The sequence below is a fragment of the Panthera pardus genome, unplaced genomic scaffold (genome assembly GCF_024362965.1).
Source record: "Panthera pardus isolate Hobbes unplaced genomic scaffold, ASM2436296v1 HiC_scaffold_4, whole genome shotgun sequence".
NCBI classification, from domain to species: Eukaryota; Metazoa; Chordata; class Mammalia; order Carnivora; family Felidae; genus Panthera; species Panthera pardus.
Window position 1 is genome coordinate 431,929 of NW_026526969.1, and position 25,326 is coordinate 457,254.

At 39.0% G+C, this 25,326-nt stretch overlaps 1 protein-coding gene and 1 non-coding gene across 2 annotated transcripts in view; both read left to right on the top strand.

Moving 5' to 3' along the window:
- The first annotated feature begins 2,244 nt into the window (after nucleotides 1-2,244).
- The window catches only part of VKORC1L1 (vitamin K epoxide reductase complex subunit 1 like 1), a 62,933-nt gene continuing 39,851 nt past the window's right edge, over nucleotides 2,245-25,326 (top strand). Inside the window, exon 1 of the mRNA XM_019421758.2 lies at nucleotides 2,245-2,604. Coding sequence (XP_019277303.2) covers nucleotides 2,246-2,604 — 359 coding nt within the window. The 5' untranslated portion in view covers nucleotide 2,245. The remainder of the gene's footprint in view (nucleotides 2,605-25,326) is intronic.
- On the top strand, nucleotides 11,634-11,706 carry TRNAK-CUU (transfer RNA lysine (anticodon CUU)). Its single transcript has one exon. It is a non-coding gene; the product is annotated as a tRNA-Lys (tRNA).

A 25,326-nucleotide genomic window follows, 5' to 3' on the forward strand; every position in this document is an offset into this window, starting at 1 on the left:
ATAAAACTGTGGTTATTCATATAATGGACTATAACACAACAATGAAAAATAATAATAGCTATGCGCAATTATTAATAATAAACCTCATAGACATCATGATGAGTGAAAGAAGCCAGATAATCAACAGATCTCATCAAGTCAGGAAAGGGATACAGAAGGAGAGAGGTTGCAGCAGAATGAGTCCACTCAGATTTATGGAAACCACTAGAGAGAGTAGTGATTTTTTGAGGACTGTGGTAGACAGCCTGTAAGATAAACTCCCAGTGATTCCCTCTCCTGGTTTCCATGTTTTTGTGTAATCCCCTCCCTTTCATTGCAGACTGAACCTAGGGACTAGCTTTTTTTTTTTTTTTTTTTAACCTCCCAGCTTTATTATGATATAGTTGAAATATAACATTGTGTAAGTTTAAAGTGTACATGATTTGATCATTTTGTGATCAAATTGATTGTGAGATGTCCACCGCAATGAGGTTAGTTAATGCATCCATCACCTCACATAATTTGTGAGTATTATGTGGTGAGAACATTTAAGATTTACTCTCTTAGCAACTTTCAGGTATATAATACAGTATTATTAGCCACATTCACCATGTGGCACCTTCGATCCCCAGAACTTATTCATCTTATAATTGGAAGTTTGTACCCTTTGATCAACATCTCCCCATTTCCCCTAACCTCTAGCCCCTGCCAATCACCAATCTATCTGTTTCTGAGTTTGGCCTTTTAAGATTCTACATACATGGGAGATCATATTATATTTGTCTTTCTCTGTCTGACTTATTTCATTTACCACAATGTCCGCAAGATTCATCAGTGTTGTCTCAAATGATAGAATTTCCTTCTTTTTTATGGCCGGATAATATTTCATGGTATATATAATACCACATTTTCTTTACCCATTCATCCCTGATGGACACTTGGGTTGTGGACTAGCTTCTAAGTAATAGAGTAAGTAAAAGTGATGGGCTGTCTCTTCTGAGATTATATTACAACAAAGACTGTGACTTCCATCTCCCTCTCTTATCCCTTGTCTTAGGGGAAGATAGCAGCTTTTTATGGAGGGGTACATGTAGCCAGGAACTAATAAAGAACCAGAGGCCTGTGAATGGCATTTGAGTGAGCCCGAAAGAGGATTCTCCAACTTTGAGATGCCTGCAGCCCTGACTCACGAGTTGAATGTGAGAGACCTTGAGCCAGAGGACCTAGCAAAGTGGTACCCGCATCCCCGCCCCACAGAAATTGTGAGAAAATAAGGGATTTTTGTTTTAAGCTGCTAACGTTGGGGTAATCTGTTACCAACAAGGACATTGCTTGTTACTCAAAATCACTATGTAAAGCTCCCGAAATCTCTGAGAACTGAAACCAGGGAAAAGCTGGCCATCCCCAAGAATGGTGTGTTTCTTTCTTCTTAGAGACCGTGAGAATCACACACACATGTTCTCCTTTTAGTTGTGATCACCAGGAAGCTCAGAGCCAAATTTATGGTTCAATCTTAATAATTATGCAAGACTCTATGGCCTGCTTACCTGTGTTCTTACTCCTGGTCTTTCTTTTTATTCTGATTTGTCTTTTTCTTTTTCCTGTTTTTTTAGTTCGTTTTTATATTTTTCTATATTACATTAATTATGTTAACCCATCTCAAGTTCAACTTACAGAGAAGCAAGGCATTCATAACTTTGTTGTTTTTTTCATAAATAATTTAAAAAATATTTAAGTTTGCACCTGTTGAACACGGAGGTGCTTGGAGGTTGTGGGGAATATCAGGTAATGGAAGCATGGTTCTGGAACTCCAGGCATTGGCCCGGGTTAATGTGGATTGGGTCCAAAAATATCAAATGATGACAAAAAAGGAAAAAGGGATGGCAATGATCGCCACCCCCCAGGGGGAGGGGCCAAGGGCTTACTCAGTCACACGTGAAATTTATTATTCGCTGCACCCAGCCCCCTAAAGCCCTCAGGCACCTCACCGCCCTCATGACCCCTCCCCTCCCCTCACGACCCCTCCCCTCCCCTCCCGGAGCCCCGCCCCTCTTTCCTCTGGCCACGCCCCTCCACTCTGCCCCGCCCGCCGCGCGCGCCGCGCCGCCTCTGTCTCCTCCTGCCGGCCCGGCCTCCCGACGGTTGCGCGCTCCGCCCCCTCCCGCCGCGCCCGCGCGCGCCTTCCCCGCCCCGCCGGGCTCTCTCCTTTCGGGGCGGTTGGGCCGCGCGCCTGTGGGGGCGGGGCCCAGAGGAGGCGGTCGAGCCAATGGGGCGCGGCGGCGGCGGCGGTGGTGGCGGCGGCAGCGGAGGCGGTGGCGGTAGCGGCGGCGGCTGGGTCGGGCCCCGACGGGCGGCGGCGGCTGAGGTGGAGGCGGAGGGAGGCGGCGGCGGCGGCGAAGGAGGCGGCGGCGGCGGCGGCGGAGGGGGGAAGATGGCGGCGCCCGTCCTGCTGAGAGTGTCGGTGCCGCGGTGGGAGCGGGTGGCCCGGTATGCAGTGTGCGCCGCCGGGATCCTGCTCTCCATCTACGCCTACCACGTGGAGCGGGAGAAGGAGCGGGACCCCGAGCACCGGGCCCTCTGCGACCTAGGGCCCTGGGTGAAGTGCTCCGCCGCCCTTGCCTCCAGGTAGCCCGGTTGGGGGGAGCGGGCCGGGAGCGGCCGAGCGGGGTGAGGGCGGAGGCTGGGGGTGGGGAGCGCGCGGCGGGAGCTCGGGCCTGGGGGGCGGCGGGGACCGGGCCGCGGAGGGACCGACGGCGCTGCGAGCCTGGCCGCGGCCGGGGGCGGCGGCCGGGGGCTCCGGCCCGGGGGACGGCCCGAGTTCAGGCTCCCGGGGTGGAGGCGGCGGGGCCGCGAGACCGGCGAGGAGGGATGAGGTGGCAGAGTGCAGCCGGGAGGCCGGAGCGGACCGGGAGCAGTTGGGCCGGCTGGGGCCGGGCTGGGAAGGAGCGAGAGGGGTTCGCGGAGGGTGGGTCCCGGCCGGCTTGACAGATTTCCTGGTTCTCGCCGGGGAAGGCGGGTCGAGCGTGTGGGACCCTGCCGTGGGAGCGGTGAGGTCAGTGTCCACCCCTCGTCCCGGCTCGCTGCAGCCGGAGGCTGTGCGGCCGGCGTGGGCTTGGGTTGCATTTCCCACTGTCTTCTCAGTGCTAGGACAGGTGTTTCTGTGGTCAGGCCTCTTTGTACTCTATAGCGCTAATGAGAATTTGCAGACTTCTTGAGACGGTGACATTTGCAGGCAAACACGAATTTGACCCTACTCTGGAAGAAGATACCGGCACTTAACATATCTGATTTCTTGGATTTCCCCTCGTATATTTCAGTGTGCCTGAGAGGGGGAATTGGCCTGAGTTTGGGTCTAGTTTAAGCTTCATTTGAGTAAAAGGGAGTATGTCATGTGTAGTGGTAGTGTTTGGAGCATTTGGTGACTTTTAAACGTTGCTGATTAGTATAATGGGATACCCATAGAAGATTAAAAATACACGCCTTGCCTAAGTGGAGGGATTGTTTTTGGTTTTGTTTACTGATAACTTTAGGTTTTTTAAAATGTTGTAGTGATTTATCTGTTATATTTTATTTTCTGCGTTAGATTTTCCAAGGCAAGTTACTTTGGAAAAAAAGAGGAATTTACATCTTAAAGTGGCGGCTTTTTTTTTTTTTTTAAATTAGTGAGGGGGGTTCATTAAAAGTAGCAAAAGTGAAAATGATTTCAGAATTGATAGGTTACAATTTTTATAAAGACATACGATGCTTAGTATTTGCATTTCTTAACAGTAGTCATATTTGAACAGTTTCTTCCCCTCCTGTTGATCCGTAATTGCTAGGTAGATGGTAATGTATAGCTCACTAGTGTATTTTGACCTACATATTGGTGATTACATGAAGAAGCAAGCATGGGAGTTTGTCTTGTTACTATTTACAAACTGCAGGCAGCCAGTCTTTTCCAGTTAGACAGCTCTATCTCATTTGCCCTTAAAATCCTGTTGCGTTAGTGAGAAAATAGTCATCATTATTGCTACATTAAACACAGTGCGTTTAAAATGTAGATATTAGTTAACAGTTAAAATATATCAATGTGACAAAAGCTAACATTTTTGATTGGGTATTTTGAACCAAGTTAATAGACTTAATAGACTCAGAGTCTCTTTGAGAGCCACTGAGTGTATTTTATGCAAACATTTTTATGTTATTTTCACTTCCATTGGAAAGGACTTTTACACTTAAAAGTAGCTTACACCCAGAGTTAGTTGAATAAATATATAGTGAAAAGACTATCCAGCAGTATATTTTAAGTAATTTTTAAAAAGAAGAAATAAAAATAACTTTTGATATTAGGTGAGTATGGAGTTTAGGCAGAATTATTACCAGTTTTAGATTTTGCAAACACTGTAGTCTATAATAAATTTAACTGGGCCTTTTAACATGTGGGCATGGAAAGACTGCTTTATGTTACCCAAACTGTGTGGTTAAGTTCTTAAAATTGATTTTCCTTTGAGAAGGCATGTTTTGAACCATGTAATAAGTGCAGACTCTAGGTATTTTCAGTTATATGTCATTTAAGGTCCATGTTTTTGTGCTCTTTTTTAAATTTTAATAAAGCACCATAAAGTAATATAAAAGTAAGACTAAAAATAACTGGATCTTAAAAACCATAGTTTTAAATGTGAATTTAATACGTTGTTATTGCAACTAACTTTTAGTTACATAAAGTAAGTTTGATGCTTGCTAAAGGAGGATAGGTAAGAAATAAAACGTGGCTAACAAAAGGAGTAAATAACTTATTTGCCTTATACACAATAAAATTATTTTCAAGAAATTTATCCAGTTTGATCAGCCTGTTTATAAACTGCTTACAAAACTATGTGTATATGTATATATATATATATATATATATATATATATATATATATATATGTATATGTGTATACCGTGTGTGTGTGTGTGTGTGTGTGTGTGTGTGTGTATTTAATGGAGGTACAGAAATTTGGAAATTAAAGTGGCTTGAGTCTGATTTATAGACCAATTTTTTTTTTGTATATAGTTAGAATAAACATTGTTAAAATTTTTTATTTTTTCAGAGAGGCTTTAAATAAAATCAGATTATTGGAGACCTCAAGTAATTCTTTTTCTTTGACTTAATTGTTGATTGCCACTTAGTAGAGGCATTAAAAATGTGACTATTTTAGGAAAAGGAAGTCTGAGCCCATGTTAGAATGAGTAGAATTGCAGATAAAAGATGAGGAAAGTTACCTGATGAATCCTAAAGTAAGCCCCCCCCCCCCCCCCGTGTTAACTCATGTGACTTTGGATTGCTAAATCCCACTTTATTCTCATTTTTCAGTCCTTCAGTGTCTTAATCCAAACAGAATAGAGATTAAAGAGAGAATTTTAGGTGGGGATGTATCTGTGTTTGTAAAGTCCTCTAGTATTTAGGAAGGCATCATTGTCTTAAGGGAATAGTTTCCAGACTTTGGATTTCAAAGGAAATTATTGGGGCACCTGGATAGTTCAGTTGGTTGAGCATCTGACTCTTGTTTTCATCTTGGGTCATGATCCCAGGGTCATGGGATCCAGCCCTGCGTTGGGCTCTGTGCTGAGCATGGAGCACAGCCTTAAGCCTATGCTTAAAATTCATTCTCTCTCTGTCTCTCTCCCTCTCCCTCCCTCCCCCTCTCCTACTCCCCCTCCCCCTCCTTCAGCCCTCCCTCCCACTCTCCCTCTTCCCTCATCCCTGAGTGTGCTCTCTTTCTCAAATAAAAATTAAGCAAAAAAAAAGAGAAGAAGGCACCTGGTGGCCCAGTTTGTCGGGCATCCGACTCTTGGTTTTGGCTCTGGTCATGATCTCAAGGTTTCGTGGATTCAAGCCCCACGTAGGGCTCTGCACTGGCAGCAAGGAACCTGCTTGGGAATCTTTCTCTCTGCCTTTCTCTGCTACCCAACCGCCCCTCCCACCGCCGCCCCCCCCCCCCCCACGCTGTCTCTCTCTCTCACAAAATAAATAATAAACTTAAAAAAATTGTTTTTAAAGAAGAAATTATCCACCACCACCCCAAATTGGGTGCAGTGGAGTTACCAATTTTTGTTTTGTTTTGTTTTGTTTTGTTTTGTTTGTTTTGTTTTGTTTTGTTTTGTCAGGTGTAGCCAATAAAAACAGTAACATATCACTAGCTACATTCACTATCATTTTATTTTAAAAAAGGATATTTTTGGGGCGCCTGGGTGGCTCAGTCGGTTAGGCGTCCGACTTCGGCTCAGGTCATGAGCCCTGCATCAGGCTCTGTGCTGACCGCTCGGAGCCTGGAGCCTGTTTCGGATTCTGTGTCTCCCTCTCTCTGACCCTCCCCCATTCATGCTCTGTCTCTCTCTGTCTCAAAAATAAATAAACGTTAAAAAAATTTTTTTTTAAATAAAAAAAAATAAATAAAAAAGGATATTTTTGGGGCGCCTGGGTGGCTCAGTCGGTTGAGCGTCCGACTTCAGCTCAGGTCACGATCTCGCGGTCCGTGAGTTCGAGCCCCGCGTCAGGCTCTAGGCTGATGGCTCAGAGCCTGGAGCCTGCTTCCGATTCTGTGTCTCGCTCTCTCTCTGCCCCTCCCCTGTTCATGCTCTGTCTCTCTCTGTCTCAAAAATAAATAAACGTTAAAAAAAATATATAAAAAAATAAATAAATAAAAAAGGATATTTTAACTCAAATAATTTGAGAGGACAGAATTTCAGAATAAAAGACCTCTAAATTGAATCATTTAGGGGCACCTGGGTGGCTCTGTTGGTTGAGTATCCACTCTTGCTTTCAACTCAGGTCATGATCCCAGGGTCATGGGATCAAACCCTGCATCAGGCCCTGCTGAGCCTGCTTCAGATTCTCTCTCTCCCTCTGCCCCCTCCCATACCATCTCTCTGTAAAGTAAAATGAAATAAGATTGAATCATTTAGCTTTATTAAAAAGTTTCCTTTCTTATTATTTTTCCTCATTTTTATACAAATCAGTAAAAAGTCTGTTGCAAACCTGCACCAGCCTTCCAGCCAACATTCAGTAGCCCCTGTTTTGTGCAGAGCTCAGATCCAAAGATTCTTGGTGGGCTCCTAGTTCTGCTGCTTGTTAGACTGTGACCTCAAGCTGGTCACTTACCTTCAGGGAGCCTCCATTGCTACATATGGTAAATGGGGCTGTTAAAACCTGCTTTGCCAGAGGATGGTGGGATTAACAATGATAGGAGGAATGAATACCTGGATAGTACCTGGAATAAATTATATACTCAATTATGGCTGTTGCCATTGATTGGAGATGTTACTTTTTTTGCAGTATCTGATAATAAATGCCTTTAAGTAATGTAAGTTGTTTGTTTAAGGTATAGTCATTTGTGTATTTAAAAAAATTTTTTTTTAATGTTTATTTTTGAGAGACAGAGACAGCATGAGCGGGAGAGGGCAGAGAGAGAGAGGGAGACCCAGAATATGAAGTAGGCTCAGCACACAGCCCGAAGCGGGGCTCGAACTCACGAGCCGTGAGATCATGACCTGAGCTGAAGTCGGACGCTCAACTGACTGAGCCACCCAGGTGCCCCAGTCATTTGTGTATTTTTTAAATGTAAATTATTATACTTTATTGTTCCCTCCATGCCATAGTATAAAGACTTAAAGTCCATTTAAAACAATTTCAGAAGCATGGCAAGAGAAACAATATGATATGCAGAATATTCTTTATAGGTATTTTCTGCAAGTTACATTAGACCCCCTTCTAAGAAAGGTTTTTTTTTGTTAAGAGTAATACAAGTTATCTTTAAAGATTAATAGACTTGGCAATTCTACATTTTTAAAAGCTGCAAAATAGTATTTGAAAGCCATCAACTGTAAAATAGTATTTGAAAGCCATCAACTCCTCAAAAAGTTGCCTTCTTTTGCAAAATGTTGGTTTAGTACTCCTCTCATGACAGAAAAAAAAAGTAGTAGTGCCATCTACTTACTACCCCTTTGTTGAAATCTTCCTTTTTTTTTTTTTTTTTTTTTTAAAGTAGGCTCTACTGCTCAACGTGGGGTTTGAACTCATGAGCCTGAGATCAAGACTCACATGCTCAGCCAGGCGCCCTGAGATCTTACATTTTTAGAATAGAACCTTGAAGTTTTTGGTGCTCCTCGCTTTGTCCACCTAGACTCAGAGGTTAAACAATTTGCCCAGGGTAACACAGTTACAGCAGATTGGGACTAGAAGCCTGGCTTCCAGAGTACTTGTTTAGAGACCCCGCCTACATTTTTTTTGAGTTAAATTCTTGTATAGATTATGCATTTGCTGCTTCAAATTCAAAGATACTAAGCATATATGGTGAATAATCTCCTTCATAACCCTGTCACCCAAACATGCAGTTGTCCTCCATCAGCAACTGTGAAACTTTCCAGAGCTTTTTGTGCACATACAAGCATAAATATGACCGTATTATTCTTCCCATTTTTATTTTATTTATTTATTTTAAATATTTATTTTAAAGAGAGAGAGCACAAGTGGGGTGGGGATGCAGAGAGAGAGGGAGACAGAATCCGAAGAAGGCTCCAGGCTCTGAGGTGTCAGCACAGAGCCTGATGTGAGGCTCAAGCTCATGCTCTGTGAGATCATGACCTGAGCCAAAGTCGGACGCTTAACCAACTGAGCCACCCAGGTGCCACCCCCATTTTTAAACATAAATTATCATATTATATATCCTGATGTGTACCTTACTTTTTGTTAGCATTCTTTCCATCACATATTTTAAGTGCTTATATTCACATTTGTTATGTTGTTAATAATTGCTGATATGTAAAAGAAAATTTGTTCTAGTAGTTTGTTTTGACTGATATGAACCTAATAAATAAAATATAGGTTCTTATGTTACTATTGTTTCTTGGTATGGAAATTTCAGAAGCAGTACAGACTTAGAGTACAAGAGGAAAGGAGGCATATCCACAAAGGGTGACCAGACTGCCATGCATTAGAGATAACTGTGAAAACTTAAGATAATACTTACTGTGTGCTAAGCAGTGTTCTAAATGCTTTACTTGTATTATTTAGTTCTCATAACAGGCCTATGAGGTGCTTTTATCACTGTTTTACAGATGAGAAAACTGAGGCACACAAAATACAAATGAAACTTGATTTAGGTAATACGATGGCAGAGGCCTGATTCTAACCCAGGCAGTCTGTCTCAATATTAGATTGAGTGATCTAATATTGACAGAGTGATGCCCATATCAGCCAAATTTTTAAAACTATGCCAACCTTGGTGCCATTTTTTTTTAACATCTGTATGCCAAAATGCCTAGTGTTTGTATTGTAGCTTTTACTTTTTTAGAGCAATTTTTTTAGAAAAGTAAGGACATTACTATGGAGGTATGGTATATAAGAAGTTGTTTCTGGAGTGGTTGCCTTCTAATCCTCAACTTGTGAAGATAAGGAGTTTGTCACACTTAGTGAACAGGTATGCAGTGCGGTGAGCTATCAGGAAGACTTAACATAATTGCCAAGGAAAGGAAGATAAAGGGCATCTAGGCACCAGAGGCGGGGAGGGGAGAAAGTTAGTTTGAATTCGTACTAGGGTGGGGTAGTCCTTTCTGAGAGAGATGTTGAGTCATGGACCTACTGTACATGGAGTCAGGAGAATTGGGCCTGGGGTGTGGTGCTGGCTAAATCACCATACAGAAGTAGGAATTTAACAGGGATTCATTTCCTTGACAATTTGGAAGACTTTAGGGAACAGTATTGGGAAAGGCAGAAAACGGTGGCCCTTTGGGGGGACTAGCAAGTGGCCATATTTGGATGTAACATAGACCCACCTGGGTTGGGAAAGGACTGGAATCTAGAGCTTGTCCCGAAAAATGCAAAACCAGGCATTCTTATAAACCATGTGTTCTTGCAAACTTGGACAAAACTTAAAAGCACTGAGCCTTGGGTTTCTCTTCTATATAGTATTTGTATTCAGTTGCACTAGATTGGTATTAGATTATCCGTTTTCAAAATTCATTCCCCAAACTCCTAGTTGTGTGGTGGTACAACAGGGATTTCATAAGCATTTGATTCACATTTCAACATGTTAAACTTTAAAACATTATAAACATTTATATATACTCAATTGCATAACATGCTAAATTTTTTAACACAGTAGAGACCACTGTGATAACCACTGCCAGGTTATCTCACAGGATAGTTATGCTAGGTGAGAAAAAGTACCAATCTTAAATAGTTGCATACTGTATGATTGCATTTATATAGCATTATTGAAATAACAAAATTATAGCAATGGAGAACAGATTAGTAATTGCCAGGGAGTTCAGAATGGGGGAAGGGATGGCTTGGTTAAGGCAGGTAGCTTGAGGGGAGCCTTGTGGGGAAGGAACAGTTCTGTATTTCAGTTGTGGTTACACGAAGCTACAAATGTGATAAAATTGCATAGAAACACACACATACACAAACATGCAGGTAATGAAATCTCAGTAAACTCTAGATTGTACCCAGATTAGTTTCCTGGGGGTACCTGGGTGGGTCAGTAGGTTGAATGTCCAACTTTGGCTCAGGTCATGATCTTGAGGTTTGTGGGTACGGGTTCTGTGTTGGGCTCTCTGCTGTCAGCATGGAGCCCACTTTGGATCCTCTGATCCTTCCCTTTCTGCCTGTTCCCTGCTCTTTCCTCTTTCTCTCTTTCAAAAAAAAAAAAAAAAATAGATTAGTTTCCTCATTGTGATATTGTACTATAGTTATGCAAGATATTAACCAAGATATAAAGTTTGGAAAAGTGACCTGGGGACCATTCTGTGCATTTTTTGCAAATCCCTGTGATTTATAGTTATTTTGAGATAAAAAGTAAAAAAGAAGAGGGGGAAAGTAACATGTTTAGAATATTTGAGGGAAAATAAGCAAAAGGACAAAATTAAAATTATCCTAGGGCAGTTGGGTGGCTCAGTCGGTTAAGTGTCTTACTCTTGATTTTGGCTCAGGTCATGATCTCACGGTTTGGGGGATCAGCCCTGTGTTGGGCTCCATGCTGCGGGTACAGAGCCTGCTTGGGATTTTCTCTCTCTCCCTCCCTCTCTCTCTGCCTCTCCCCTGCTCGTGCACTCTCTCTCTCTTAAAAAAAGAAATTAAAATTATCCATAATACCACCATTCAGGATAACAATCCTTATAATAGAGTTTCTTGCTTTCTTTGTGTATATACTTGAATTCTAAAAAATACTATTGATTAGAAGAATTACAGCTATATATTGGTAATTTTAAAAATTCAGGCCGGTGCTTGTTTGCTCATGTAAAATTGTATCAGCAAATTCACTATTACGGAACTCTTATTGCCTTACACTATTACATGTGACTGCTTTATGCATAATATGTCATGTCATCATTATTACATATTTTAAGATTTATTATTAGAGATTTAACTTAGGAATATTCTTCTACTTAGACTTCTGGACAGGTATAATAAAATCCTTAGATAGCATTAATGTACTATTAAAAAAATGACAAAAAAAGTCTTTATCATTTGCAACTGCTAATCTCTTTGGATCGGGCTTTTCTTGATACTGTGCAATCAAAACATAACAAGTCTGACTGCCCCAATCATCCATAATTTAGTTTGTGTTAATTAGAACACCTTCATTGTAAATGTTATAAACTTGAGCTTTTAAAATACACTGATAAGGGGTGCCTGGCTGGCTCAGTCAGTAGAGCATCAGACTCTTGATCTCAGGGTTGTGGGTTCAAGCCCCACGTTGGGCGTGGAGCCTATTTAAAATAAATAAAATAAAACACTTAAAAAGCTGTAAATACTTAAATAAAATACAGTGATAGAATGAAATACTACTTTAATCTGTTTCTCATTATAGATCCACATAAAATTTCATTTGGAAAAAATTCTTTTACTAAGAATTTTTAAAACCATTAGATTATAAGCTATAAAGTTGCTTTCATTATGAGCATCTATAACTTAGGGGAATTTCAAGGATGCTATTGTCACTGTTGTGTGATTATTGACCATTTTAAAAATAGTCGTTGAGGAGCATCTGGGTGGCTCAGTCGGTTAAGCGTCCGACTTTGGCTCAGGTCATGATCTCAAACTTCAGAGTTCGAGCCCCTGCATTGGGCTTTGCACTGACAGCTCAGAGCCTGGAGCCTGCATCAGATTCTGTACATCTCTCTCTGTCTCCCTCTCTCTCTCTCTTTCTCACTCTCTCTCTGTGTATGTGTCCCTCCTCTGCTTGTGCATGCTCTCTCTCTCAAAAAAAAATAAATAATCATTGTATTTGAGAAGTAAAATAGTGGAAGATCCATGACAAAATATGAATTAAGGTGGAGTATACTCAACTACACTGTGTTTTAGAAGTTTGATTTATTTCTGCTTGTGCATTGTGTTAAAAATTACTATCACAGACTTCTATAGAGCAAGAGTACCTGGATTGAAATCTTGGCTGCATAACTTGATCTCTCTTTTGTCTCAGTTTCCTCTTCATAAAATGAGGGTGACAGTAGTGTTTAACTCAGGATTATTGTGAATATGAAGTGTACCAATGCACCAGTTTCTGTAAACAGTATAGCACCTGGCACAAAAGTAAATGCTCATAAAATGTAGCTATTGTTTTAAAACATGTTTTTTTTTTCTTTCATTAATCTTGTTCCGCAAAATCTGTAGCATCCCAAGGTGGTTGGTTTTTTTTTAACTTTCATATATTTTGTTTGAATTTTTTTTCATATTTAGCTCCTTTAGTTTGAATGGAATATACTTTTGTGTGTGGTGTGAGGTAGGGATCTAACTTTTTTCTAAATTGATAGACTTTTGCCTAACTCCCAATTTATTGACTTGACCATATTTGAAGTACCACAAGAATTTCCTTGTATTCTATAGGGCCTCTTTCTGGATTCTCAGCTCTGTTCTAGTGACATGCTGTCTGTGTTTCCACACATTTCCATTACTATAGTCCCCATCTGCCCTGTGGTTTTAAATAGTAATTTGATATCTGATAGGGCAAATATGCTCATTTTAAAAAATGTTTTGGCTATGCCATCTCAGGTGAATTTTAGAATTTATTTTGATGAGTTCTAAAAAACATCCCAATGAGATTTTGATTAGAATTGTACTTAATTTTTAGATGAATTTGGGAGTCAACCTTTACTCAAAACTTCCCATCAAGTAACATATTGTATCTATTTCTGGAGTTACTAATCTGTTATCATTTTAACCTAGATGCCCATTGTGGTCTTGTTTTGTATGTGATTTATGTGGTGCTGTAAATTGAGAAATTTTATGATGGTATTCCTGGTCATGGATCCCAGGAACAATTTTCTCTAGTCTGCAACCACTATTTTCAAGTCTATAGGCTCCCCAAGGAAGAAATTTATGTTAAATATTTGTACTTACAAATGAAAAACTAAAATACTTTGCATTTATTCTTAACTAGGACTTGGGTACCAAACTCCCAAGACAAAAGAATGTAATGAGCCCAGCTGGGTTCATGTGGAAATTTTTTTTTTTAATCCAGTTAGTCTTAAATTGTTTCACACTAAAACAGGCTGTGATATGGACCCCTTTCATCTCCCCAATTCTCAAACATGGCTAGATTTTTCCTTTGTGATGTGAGCAAAGCCTGCTCTAACTCATTCCTATCAGTGCCCAGGGCTGTGTAACCAAAGCGCATATTTGCTTTGGCTGACTGCTGATCTGGCCTTGGCCACACGCCTCAGGCCTTTTCTGCCCAAGTAGTAGGTTTGGCCCTGGCTCTCACTTAGAGAAGAGAAACCCTCTTGAGGGCTTCTCATACTACTCTAGTCATGTAGAAGAAGCAGAAAAGTGAGCCTGTACTCGTGTGCTGAACTTTTAACGGCGATTCTACCCAGTATCACACAGACCCTATCAGTGCTCTCAAATCTGTACTCTTCCTTCCTGAGAATCAGGGAGAAAGAACAGTGAGAAGGGCCTTGATTGCTCACTTCTAAAGATAACATAGAAACTTTCAGCCATTCTCAGAAGCATTGGTTTTTCTCTTGGGTTGTTGTCTCAAATCAACCAGAAAGAGGTGGAATAAAAACTGGCTTGCTGAGTATTGCACATAAGCCATATTCTCTCTTAAGTATGCATCAACCTGCAGTGGGTGACTTATTACTCATGAGACGTTCTCTTCCCTTGCTTAATGGTTCATGACATGTTCTTGATTTTCCTCCTACCACTTGGTTCCTTCTCAGCTTTCTTTACTGGCTTATCCTCCTGCAATTACCCATTATGTTGGTTTACCAGGAATCAGCCCTACCCTCTTGTTAGTCTTCTTTCTCTAAACAGTCATGTCTGTGTTCATGGCATCACTCACAGATGAACCTAAAATTTATATCTCTAGCCTGGAAATTTATGTCTATAGCCTCAAAATTTATATCTCTCTTTTGAACTCTAGGTCTGCATATCTAATTGCCTGCTGGACATCTCTAGTTAGATGTCTCCAAAGTGCTATAAGTTAATGTGTCCAAGATTTAATTAATATTCTTACCCTGAAAATGCTTTTTCTGATCCCAGTGAAAGGCATCACTGCCCCAGCAGTTGTGCAAGTCAGAAACCTGGGAGTTGTCCTTGGTTGTTTCTCTACCCTCCCCTCCCCCACCAAATCCAATCAATCACCAGGTCCCATTGATTTTTTTTTTTTAACCTTTTTTGTTCTGATTTGTAACATACATATGGAAGAGACCTTGAGCTGTGCATCTTTTTTGACGTAGTAATGACAAAGCATAACCCTTGTAACCAACATCCAGGTAATCAAATAGACTATTGTCTTCAGAAAGCCCTCCCTTAACCCCCTCCTTATCAAATATACTCTTCCTCCTTCTCAAGAGTAACTAACTTCTGTCCTGACTTTTATGATACTCACTTTCTTACTTTTCTACCTGAGGTTGCATCTAAACTTGGTTTAGTTTTTCCTGCTTTTTGAACTTTGTAAACGGTTCCATTTAAATGGAACCATTTAGTTTGTATTCTTTATTCTGGCTGCTTTCACTCAACAGTATTTTGTGAAATTCATCCATGTTTTACGGAGCTAGAGTTTAGGTATCATTGCTGACTATTCTGTTATACAGATACATCACAATTAACTTATTCACTCTTTTTTTGGATGGACATTTAAGTTGTTTTCACTTTGCAGCAATTATGAATAATGCTGCTATGAACATTTTTGTGTGTCTTCAATTTTAGTTGGTAATGCCAGACTGTTTTCCAAAGTGATTGCAATAATTTAGATTCCTACCAACAATGTATGAGATTTCCTGTTGTTCTACCTGTTTGTCGGGTGTTGGAATTGTCAGTCTATTAAATTTTATTAGCCATTCTGGTATATATGTAATGGATTTTTGTGGGTTATTGAGGTGTATTTCAGTAAAATGCAAAAATCCTAAATGTACAACTTGAAAATTTTTTTGTATATGCATGTGCCACTACTCAGAAGAACATTCCTATCGCCTCAGAAAGTACTCTTATGCAACTTTTCAGTCAGAAGCTGTTATTCTGACAATACTGTTTTTTTTTTAATTTTTTTATGTTTATTTCTGAGACAGAGAGAGACAGAGCATGAGTGGGGGAGGGGCAGAGAGAAAGGGGGACACAGAATCAGAAGCAGGCTCCAGGCTCTGAGCTGTCAGCACAGAGCCTGACACGGGGCTCGAACTCACAAACGTGAGATCATGACCTGAGCCGAAGTCGGTCGCTGGACCCACTGAGCTACCCAGGCGCCCCCTGACAATACTGTTTTGACTTCTGTCACTGTAAATTTGCTTTTCCTATTCTTGAACTTCATGTAAAAGGACTCCTAACAGTATGCACTCTCTTGTGTCTGGCTTCTTTTGCCCAGCATAATAGCAGTTCATCCAAGTTGTTGGTTTTATCAGTTATTTTTTTATTGCTTAGCGCCATTGTATGATTTTACACACACACACACACACACACACACACACACACACACACACACACACTCAGTGTATTTTTGGGTCATAGGGTAGGTATATAATTTTGTTAGAAACTATAGAACAGTTTCCCAAAGTGGTTGTTCTATTTAACGTTCCTATTTGGTTTTAATTTGCATTTCCCTAATTACTAAAGGGGTTGAGCAGCCTTTCCTCTGTTTTTTTGTTGGCCATTTAGATATCTTCTCTTTGAAAGGCTCATTAAAGTCTTTTGCCCATTTTTTTACCTGGTGTTTGTTCTTTGTCTTATTCATTTTAAGATACATATGTATATACATATTTATATGTATATATGTGTGTATGTATATACATGTGTCTATATATGTCTATGTATGTTCATGTATATTTTTTCAGATAATCTGTGTTGTGTATATTCTCTTCCACTCTGTGGCTTGCTTTGCCTTTTCATTTTCTTAAAAGTATGTTTTGATTAACAGAAATTATTAGTTTTAACATAGTTAACCTTCTCCTTTATAATCAGCTTTTTGTATCTTGGTATTGAAGATATTCTCTATAAAGATATTTTCTCTTACATTTTGTCTTTCACATTTAGGTCAACAATCTATGTGGAATTTTTTTTAATTGTCTCTAGACAAAAACTGTCTCCTTTTAAGCCAGATGTGACTCTTCACTAAGTTTTTGTTTTGGAAAATAGTGATTTTTCATAAAGAATTTATTTCTGTTAATATGTAATGGATTTCTTGTTATTTTTTTTTAATTAAAACATTTTTTTTTTCTTAACATTTATTTATTATTGAGAGACAGAGAGAGAGCACAACCAGGGGAGGGGCAGAGAGAGAGGGAGACACAGAATCCGAAGCAGGCTGCAGGCTCCGAGCTGTCAGCACAGAGCCCAACATGGGGCTCGAACTGCGAGAAACTGCGAGATCATGACCTGAGCCGAAGTCGGAAGCTTAACCGAGAGAGCCACCCAGGCACCCCTCTTGTTATTTTTAAGTGAACAAATATTTCAGTTTTCTATTTTAATTTCAAATGTGATAAATATAATAGATAAAAGCACATGAACTGAAGCTCTTTAGAATCTCAGGTTTGAGAGTTACTGTGTAGCTTTATAAATCTTGATAAATAGTAAATAATAAATCTTGGTTATTTTTGGCTCCTTGCATTTGTATATACATTTTAGAATCGGGTTGTAAGATTCTACAAGAATACTTGTTAGGATTTTGATTGGAATTGGCATTGAATAAGTTTAGGGATAATGGAAATATTTACACAGTTGCATCTTCCAGTTCATGAACATTGTCTGTCAGTGTGTTTTGGTCTTCTTTAATTTTTTTCTCAGTAATGTTTTGTAGATTTCTAAACAGCAGTTTTGCACATCTTGCTAACAGAATTTTTAAAGTGAAAAAAGTCTATATCAAAATACATTAAAAAAAAACCAAAACATTTAACAAGAAGACAAAGGGTATCTCTGAAAAATGTGAAACTTCACTGAAGGACATAAAATAATTGAATAAATGCTGAAACATAACTTTTTCTTAGGATAACTGTCACATTGGAAAGATATCATTATCCCTGTAGACTGTCATATTGCATATTGCTAAATACACTTTTGCGTCTTGTCATTTCTAAAATTGAGATATGCCTTGGGGTGCCTGGGCTTAACCTGGGTTGATTAAGCGTCCAACTTCGGCTCAGGTCATGGTCTCGTGGCTTGCGAGTTCAAGCCCTGTGTAGGGCTCTGTGCTGACAGCTCAGAGCCTGGAGCCTGCTTTGGATTCTGTCTCCCTCTCTCTCTCTGCCCCCGCCCCACTCGTGCTCTGTCTCTGTCTCTCTCTCTTAAAAATAAACAAACATTAAAAATTTTTTTTAATTGAGATATGCCTTAAAATTGAGGATACCTTCTAGTCACTTCTGGCCATGTGGTAGTGGTGAAGAAGTTTTATTTATGAACATCTTAACCAGTTTATTTTACTTATATTCCTTTCATTATAAGCACAATTCATATGCATATGCTAAAAGAGCTATTTTAATAAGCCTAAAAGAAAAATCCTCAGTCACAAGGCAGCATTATGTCAGGGTAGCAATGTCCTTTTTTTTAGGGCTACATAAAATTGTACATCTTACATTGAAGGTATTTTGGAGTTGATCAAACATAATTTGTAAATTCAGTGTAATCCCAGTTAATATTTCCACAGGCTTTTAAAAACATGATTCTAAAGTTTATATGAAAGAACACAAATGGAATTTTTTATAAAATATGAAAATCAATAATTCACGAAGGAGAATTAGTACTGTGAAAGTCAGGGTTCAAGCTGAAGTGATTAAGCATTCCGGAGCAGGTAGGTTATCCCCAGAACAGAGCTGAGAGTAGTGCTGTGACCTCATTTATAGAAATGTCACAGGTAATGAAGGTGAAAACAGTGAATTCTTCGATAAGTAAGTAGTATTGTGTTAGCCATTTGAGAAAAAAGAAAGCTAGCTTGCCATCTCACTTAAAAAAAAGAAAAGCTTTTATTGAGATACAATTCACAGATAGGAAAGTACACATATTTTGGGAATGCAAGCTGGTGCAGCCACTCTCGAAAACAATATGGGGGTTCCTCAAAAAACTAAAAATAGAACTACCCTACGACCCAGCAATTGCACACTAGGCATTTATCCAAGGGATACAGGTGTGCTGTTTCGAAGGGACACATGCACTCCCATGTTTATAGCAGCACTATCAACAACAGCCAAAGTATGGAAAGAGCCCAAATGTCCATGGATGGATGAATGGGTAAAGAAGATGTGGTATATATATGTATGTGTGTGTGTATATATATATATATATACACACACACATACATATATATACATACATACACACACACACACACACACACACACACACACAATGGAGTATTACTCAGCAACCAAAAAGAATGCAATCTTGCCATTTGCAACTACGTGGATGGAACTGGAGGGTATTATGCTAAGTGAAATTAGTCAGAGAAAGACAAAAATCGTATGACTTCACTCGTATGAGGACTTTAAGAGACAAAACAGATGAACATAAGGGAAGGGAAACAAAAATAATATAAAAACAGGGAGGGGGACAAAACAGAAGAGACTCATAAATATGGAGAACAAACTGAGGGTTACTGGAGGGGTTGTGGGAGGGGGGATGGGCTAAATGGGGAAGGGGCACTAAGGAATCTACTCCTGAAATCATTGTTGCACTATATACTAATTTGGATGTAAATTTAAAAAATAAAAAAAAAAAGGAAAGTACACATATTTTAAAGGGCCAATATTTTTTATGTATCTGTACACGTGTAACAGGATCTGTCATCTAGATCAGGAAATAGACTCTCTAGCACCCCCAAAGTTTCCCTTATATTTGCCTCCTAGTCAGTACCAACCCCCTTGGTGGTAATCGCTTTTTGGGCCTCTAGCCATCAATTAGTTTTGCCTGTTTTTGATCTTCAAATAAATCAATATATTAAGTCTTCTTTTGTGTCTCATTTCTTTCGCTTAACACTGTATTTATGAGATTTATTTATGTTGCATGTAGCAGTTCTTTTTTATTGTGTAGTATTGTGTTAATATGCCACACTATCATTGATAAAAATTTTGGTTGTTTACTTTTTTTTTTTTTTTTTTGCTAAAATGAATAAAACTGCTTAGAACACTCTTGTATGTGTTTGTTGGGTGTTAAGTACTCATTTGTTCTTGGAATTGAGTGGAAGTGGTGGGTCATAGGCTACATATATGTTTAATTTTAGTGTATATTGCCAAACTGTTTTCCACAGTGAGTATACCAGGTTACATTCCCACCAGCAACATATGAGAGTTCCAGTTGCTCTAAGTTTTATAAAATCTCAGAACCATAAAGAGAAAAAGTTGATTAATTTGCATAAAGACAGACAAAACCTATGCATGGCAAAAACTAGCATAAATGAAGTTGGAATGCCAAAGATAAACTGGGAAAAAATATTTGCCGTGCATCATTTTCAAGGAGCTAATTTCCTTTAAAGAAAAGGAAAAGACAGGAATCCTTTTAAATAAATACAGGAAGGACCAACATCTCAACAGACGAGTGGGCACAGTACATTCAAAGACAGTTGAAAATAGGGGCACCTGGGTGGCTCAGTCAGTTAAGCATTCAACTCTTGATTTCGGCTCAGATCATGATCTCATGGTTCTTGAGTTCGAGCCCTGCATTGGGCTCTGCGCTGACAGTGTGGAACCTGCTTGGAATTCTCTCCTTCTCTTCTCTCTCTCTCTCTCTCTCTCTCTCTCTCTCTCAAAACAAACAAACAAACTTAAAAAAAGACAGTTGAAAATAAACACAAATAGTTCTTAAACAGGAAATTTCAGCCATAATAAGAGCAAATTGAAACTATATTGAAAACGTTTTTAATGTATTAGATTGGCAAAGATCAAAAATTTTGATTAACTTGGCTAAGATGTAGAGAAGTATCAAGTTCCATATAGTAATGGTAGGATTCTAAACTCTGAAGAGCAGTTTGATAATATCCATTAAAATTAAAAATGTATGTACTTCAAGAGTAGTAAGGATAAATAAATTATGATGTGTTTATACAGTAGAATATTACAGAGAACAAGAATGAATGAGTTACAATTTACACACAAAAATAGATGGTTCTTACAACCATAATGGCGAGTGAAAGAGCCAGATAAAAATACAAGTTCCAAAACACAAAATTAAAGCTATGTTGTTAGAAGTCAGAGTAGTGTTACCTCACTGAAAAGGAACACAAGACAAGCTTTTGGAGGCGTGTAGTGTTCTATATCTTAGTGTGGGTCCTGGTTACACAGTTGTGCTTACATTGGGAAAATTCATCAAGCTTTTGTGTACTTTTCTGAATGTATGCTATAATTCAATAACAAATTCTAAGTAGATAATAGCATGTATATACACAGTCATAATGCACATACCCCCCCTTTTTTTTTTAGCAGTTCTTTTCTGTGCTTGTAAACACGAATACATACATATACACTCTTGTATGTGGCAGTTAAGTAGTATGAAGACATTCATTGCCATGCTTATCATAACAAAAGTTGGGACAAAATCTGGTTACCAGTCAGTGGGGAACTGGTGAAATAATTAATGGTAATGTAATAGAGTGAATGAATAGCAGCTCTTAAAAAGTGAAAGGGAGTTCTTTGTGAACTAATTTAGAAACATCTCTTAAGATGTTTTTAAAAGACCAAGCAAGGTGCATGAATGATATATGTAGTATGCTAATACAGTTGACCCTTGAAAAACATGGGGGTTAGGGGCACTGACCACCTGTGTAGTACAATTTGCATTTTTTAAAATTGAAGTATAGTTGGCATGCAGTGTTACATTTCAGGTATTCAAAATAATCCACAATTCTATACATGCAGTTACACTCTGTCACCATACAACATTGTTGTAATATTATAGACTGCATTCCTTTTGCTACACTTTTCATCCCTGTTTGTGACTTTTTTTTATTACTGAAAGTTTGTACCTCTTAATTTCCTTCACCTGTTTCGCCTGTCCCCTCAACCCCCCCTTCCCTCTGGCAACCACAGGTATGTTCTCTGTGAGAATTTTTCTGTTTTTGTTTGTTCATTTGTTGTTTAGATTTTTCCACATATAAATGAAATCTTGTGGTATTTGTCTCTGATTTCACTTAGCATGATACCCTCTAGGTCCATCCATGTTGTCACTAATAGCAAGATTTCGTTCTGTTTTATGGCTGAGTCATACTTCAGTGTGCATATATACCACATCTTTTTTATCCATCCATCCATCCATCCATCCATCCATCCATGGGCACTTAAATTGCCTTCAGCTCTTAGCTATTATAAATAATACTGCAGTAAATAAGAGTGCATGTATCTTGAAACTAGTGTTTTCATTTGGGTAAATACCTGGCAGAGAATTAGTGGATCATACAGAATTTATAATTTTTTGAGGAAAACTACTGTTTTCCATAGCAGCTGCACCAACTTACGTTCCCACCAACTGGGTGAGGGTTCCCTTTTCTCCGCATCCTTGCCAGCACTTGTTATTTCTTGTGTTTTTAATACTAGCCATTCTGACTAGTATGAAGTCATTGTAGTTTTGATTTGCATTTCCAGTGTGTAACTTTTGACTCCCCCAAAACTTAGCTGCTAGTAGCCTACTGTTAATTGGAAGGCTTGCTGTGAACATAACATAAACAGTGAATTAACACATATTTTGTATATTATACAAATATATAAGCTAGAGAAAAAATGTTTATTAAGAGGAAGAGAAAATACATTTACAGTACTATACTGTATTCATCAAAAAAAATTTTATGACTAAATCTGAAAAGTTCAAACCTGTGTTGTTTAAGGACCAACTGTATTTTGTGTGGGTATATTTTTTAAGTCATTTACATAAAAAGTATATAAATAGAATATTTCTGGAAGTATAGAAAAATATATTAATGCTGGCTCTCTGGGGAGAAGTTGGTGGCTGGGGAACAAAATGGGAGATACTTTCCCTGAATACTCGTATACTTTTAAATTTTAAAAATTTTCATAATGGCAAAGTGCACATAATATAAAATGTACTGTATTAAGCATTTCAGGTGTACAATTCGGTACTCTTCATTTAATTTTATTCACATCATTGTATAACCAGTATCCAGGACTTAAAACAATTTTTTTTAATTTATTTTGAGAAAGAGAGAATCCCAAGCAGGCTCCACACTGTCAGCAGAGCCCGAAGTGGGGCTCAAACTCACAAACCATGAGATCATGACCTGAGCCAAAACCAAAAGGCTGATGCTTAACCAACTGAGCCACCCAGGTGCCCCCAGAACTTTTCAAACCCATTAAACAGCTCCTCGTTTCCTCCTCCCCTTTACCTCTGGCAATCACCCATTCTACGTTGTGTTTCTATGGATTTGACTACTCTAGATACCCCATAAAAGTGGAGTCATAAAATATTTGTATGTATTTTTGTGACTGGCTTATTTCACTTAACATACTGTCCTCAAGGCTCAGACATCGTATTTTGTGATCTTTGAATTCTGTACCTTGTTCACTTATTACCGATTTTTATTATTTTTTTAATGTTTATTTTTGAGAGAGAGGGAGGTGGGGTGGGCAGAGGATCTGAAGAGGGCTCCACATTGATAGCAGAAAGGCTGATGCAGGGTTCAAACTTGTGAACCGTAAGATTGTGACCTGATGTGTGTCCAATGCTCAGCCGACTGAAGCGCCAGGCTCCCCTATTACCTATTTTTAAAGGAGCATTAGAATAAAAAGGTAAGACTTTATCATTCAGAGCTGGTTAATTATATGTAAAAAGTTGGTAGTGTGTATTATTCACATCAACCATCATTTAATGCCAGTTTTGTCAGCAAAACAGATTTATACCATAGTGCCATTTAAAGTTTTATTTTACTACATATTTCTCCTTGTTTTCATGTATATGTATCAACCAGAATAGAGGGTCATTAAGTCCCCAGCCTCTTGACTCTCAGTCTGCTCAGTACGGTAGTTTTTCCCCTGGGCTTATTGTCCAACTTTGGCCCTTTCCTCAAAGTCTACCTCTTTACCCCTGGCACAACCTGGTTCTATGCCAAGGGGATTGCTTCCTCTGCAGATTTCTCCTGTATCTCTGACCTAGAAAAAAAAAGGGGGGGGGGGGGATCTCATTCTCTAGCTATTCAGTGCTGCTTAAGATCATTATTCTAGAGCTTTCTGCAGTAATATTGTTTCCCATGAATTGAGAATCATTTCTGTCAGGATTGTTGACTGAGTGTGGGGACAGAGGAACAAGTTGAAATGACTGAAGTTTATGAGAGGACTTTGTACTATTAAATAGAACAGAGAAGGACAGGCAGGCTCTAGGTGGAAGATATGTGACTAGTCTTGGAATATGTATTGGTTTGAGATGCTGAAGCTGTGAGCTGGAAGTGGAGATTTAGAAAATAAGTTTTCGTTATAAATTTAGTGTATGCCAATGTGTGTGTGTTTATGTGTGCCTGTGTAGAAAAGGCAGAAAAGTATATAGAAGAAAAAATTATCCATAGAATAGATTATCATCCTTAACATTTTAACTGAATTAACTTCTGGGTGTGTTTGTTTATTTGTTTTGGTTACGTGTTATGAGAGTATATGTATGAACTCTCACATTTTAAAATGGAGTTGAGATTTTACATTTTGTGTTCTGCTTTTTTTCTTTGTATTCTGTTCATGAATGAAAAAGTCCAGAGCCAGTTACATGTGATGCTTCTCTCGTGTTAAAAGTCAGCAGCAAAAGAAAGGTCATAAATGAAATTGTAGGCCTTGTTGAAATCACACATGGTGAGAATCCTGCACAGATGGAAAAAGATAATGTGGCAAGGACAGAACTTTGGAAATTTGCCTATATTTGGGGATTCAAGAATAAGAAATCATAGAGAAGCAGGAGAATTAAGAGTTTAGTGTCAAACTAAGAGTGGAACAAATTCCAAGAAAAAAAGGAGTAGTTAGCATTGTTAGGTACTAAAAAAGAGAGTTCTGGATGAATACTTTAGATAAGAAATTGTGAAATCACTAGTTGATTACAAAATTGATTCTGTCCAGCAACGATGGAATGTCAGGGACTGAATTTACCTTGCTATTTTAAACAACTGGAAAGTCAGCATATGAAATAACAATTTAGAGACATTGGATAAGAGGCAACATGGCTGTGATCACTGAAAGAAGAGAAACGAATTTACCGAGCTCCGTGGTTGCCCCAGTTTCTTGTTGGGAGGTGTTTTTCAGGCTGCAGAGCTGAGAGGGGAACCCAAATAGAGCCCAGTGGTTTCCTTGAGTTGAGAAGACAGAGATGGGAGTTGGATGGGGCAAAGGCAGCTCTCATTTGTGGGGCACAATGTAAGAGAGGAGAAGTTGCCCAGAGAACCCCAGAGATATGCAGGTGTGTACCCTTGAGTCTAGTTGAGTACTGATCTTCACATGCATAAGAAGAAACTACCTGAAGCCAAAAAAAGAACTCCACTGAAAAATAGTAGGCTGAGACTCACACAAGGTTGGGAATAGTGTATGTTCTCACTAGCCAAAGTATATGTAGGGCATCAAAAAGATATTGCCTTGGTTATAGGGCTAAATTAGCCCTAAATAAAGGCTGCTCTGGACCTGCCCTACCAAAGCATAAAAGCAAGCCTTGGAGGATCCAGATGATTCCAAGAAACTTAATTGTGTTCTGGAACAAAAACAAGCACTTTTTAAGGGAATATAGCAGAATCTAGTACCCCAAACATAAAATTCACAGTGTCCCTGCTGTCCAATTAAAAAATTACCAGGCAAGCAAAGAACCAGAAAAATAGGACCTATAATTAGAAAATAATCAGAAAAATAAAAAAATGGAAATAAACCCAGAGATGATGGAATAAAAAAGTTCATTAAAGCAGCTCTTTTAATAGCTCTATTTTTTTTTTAATGTTT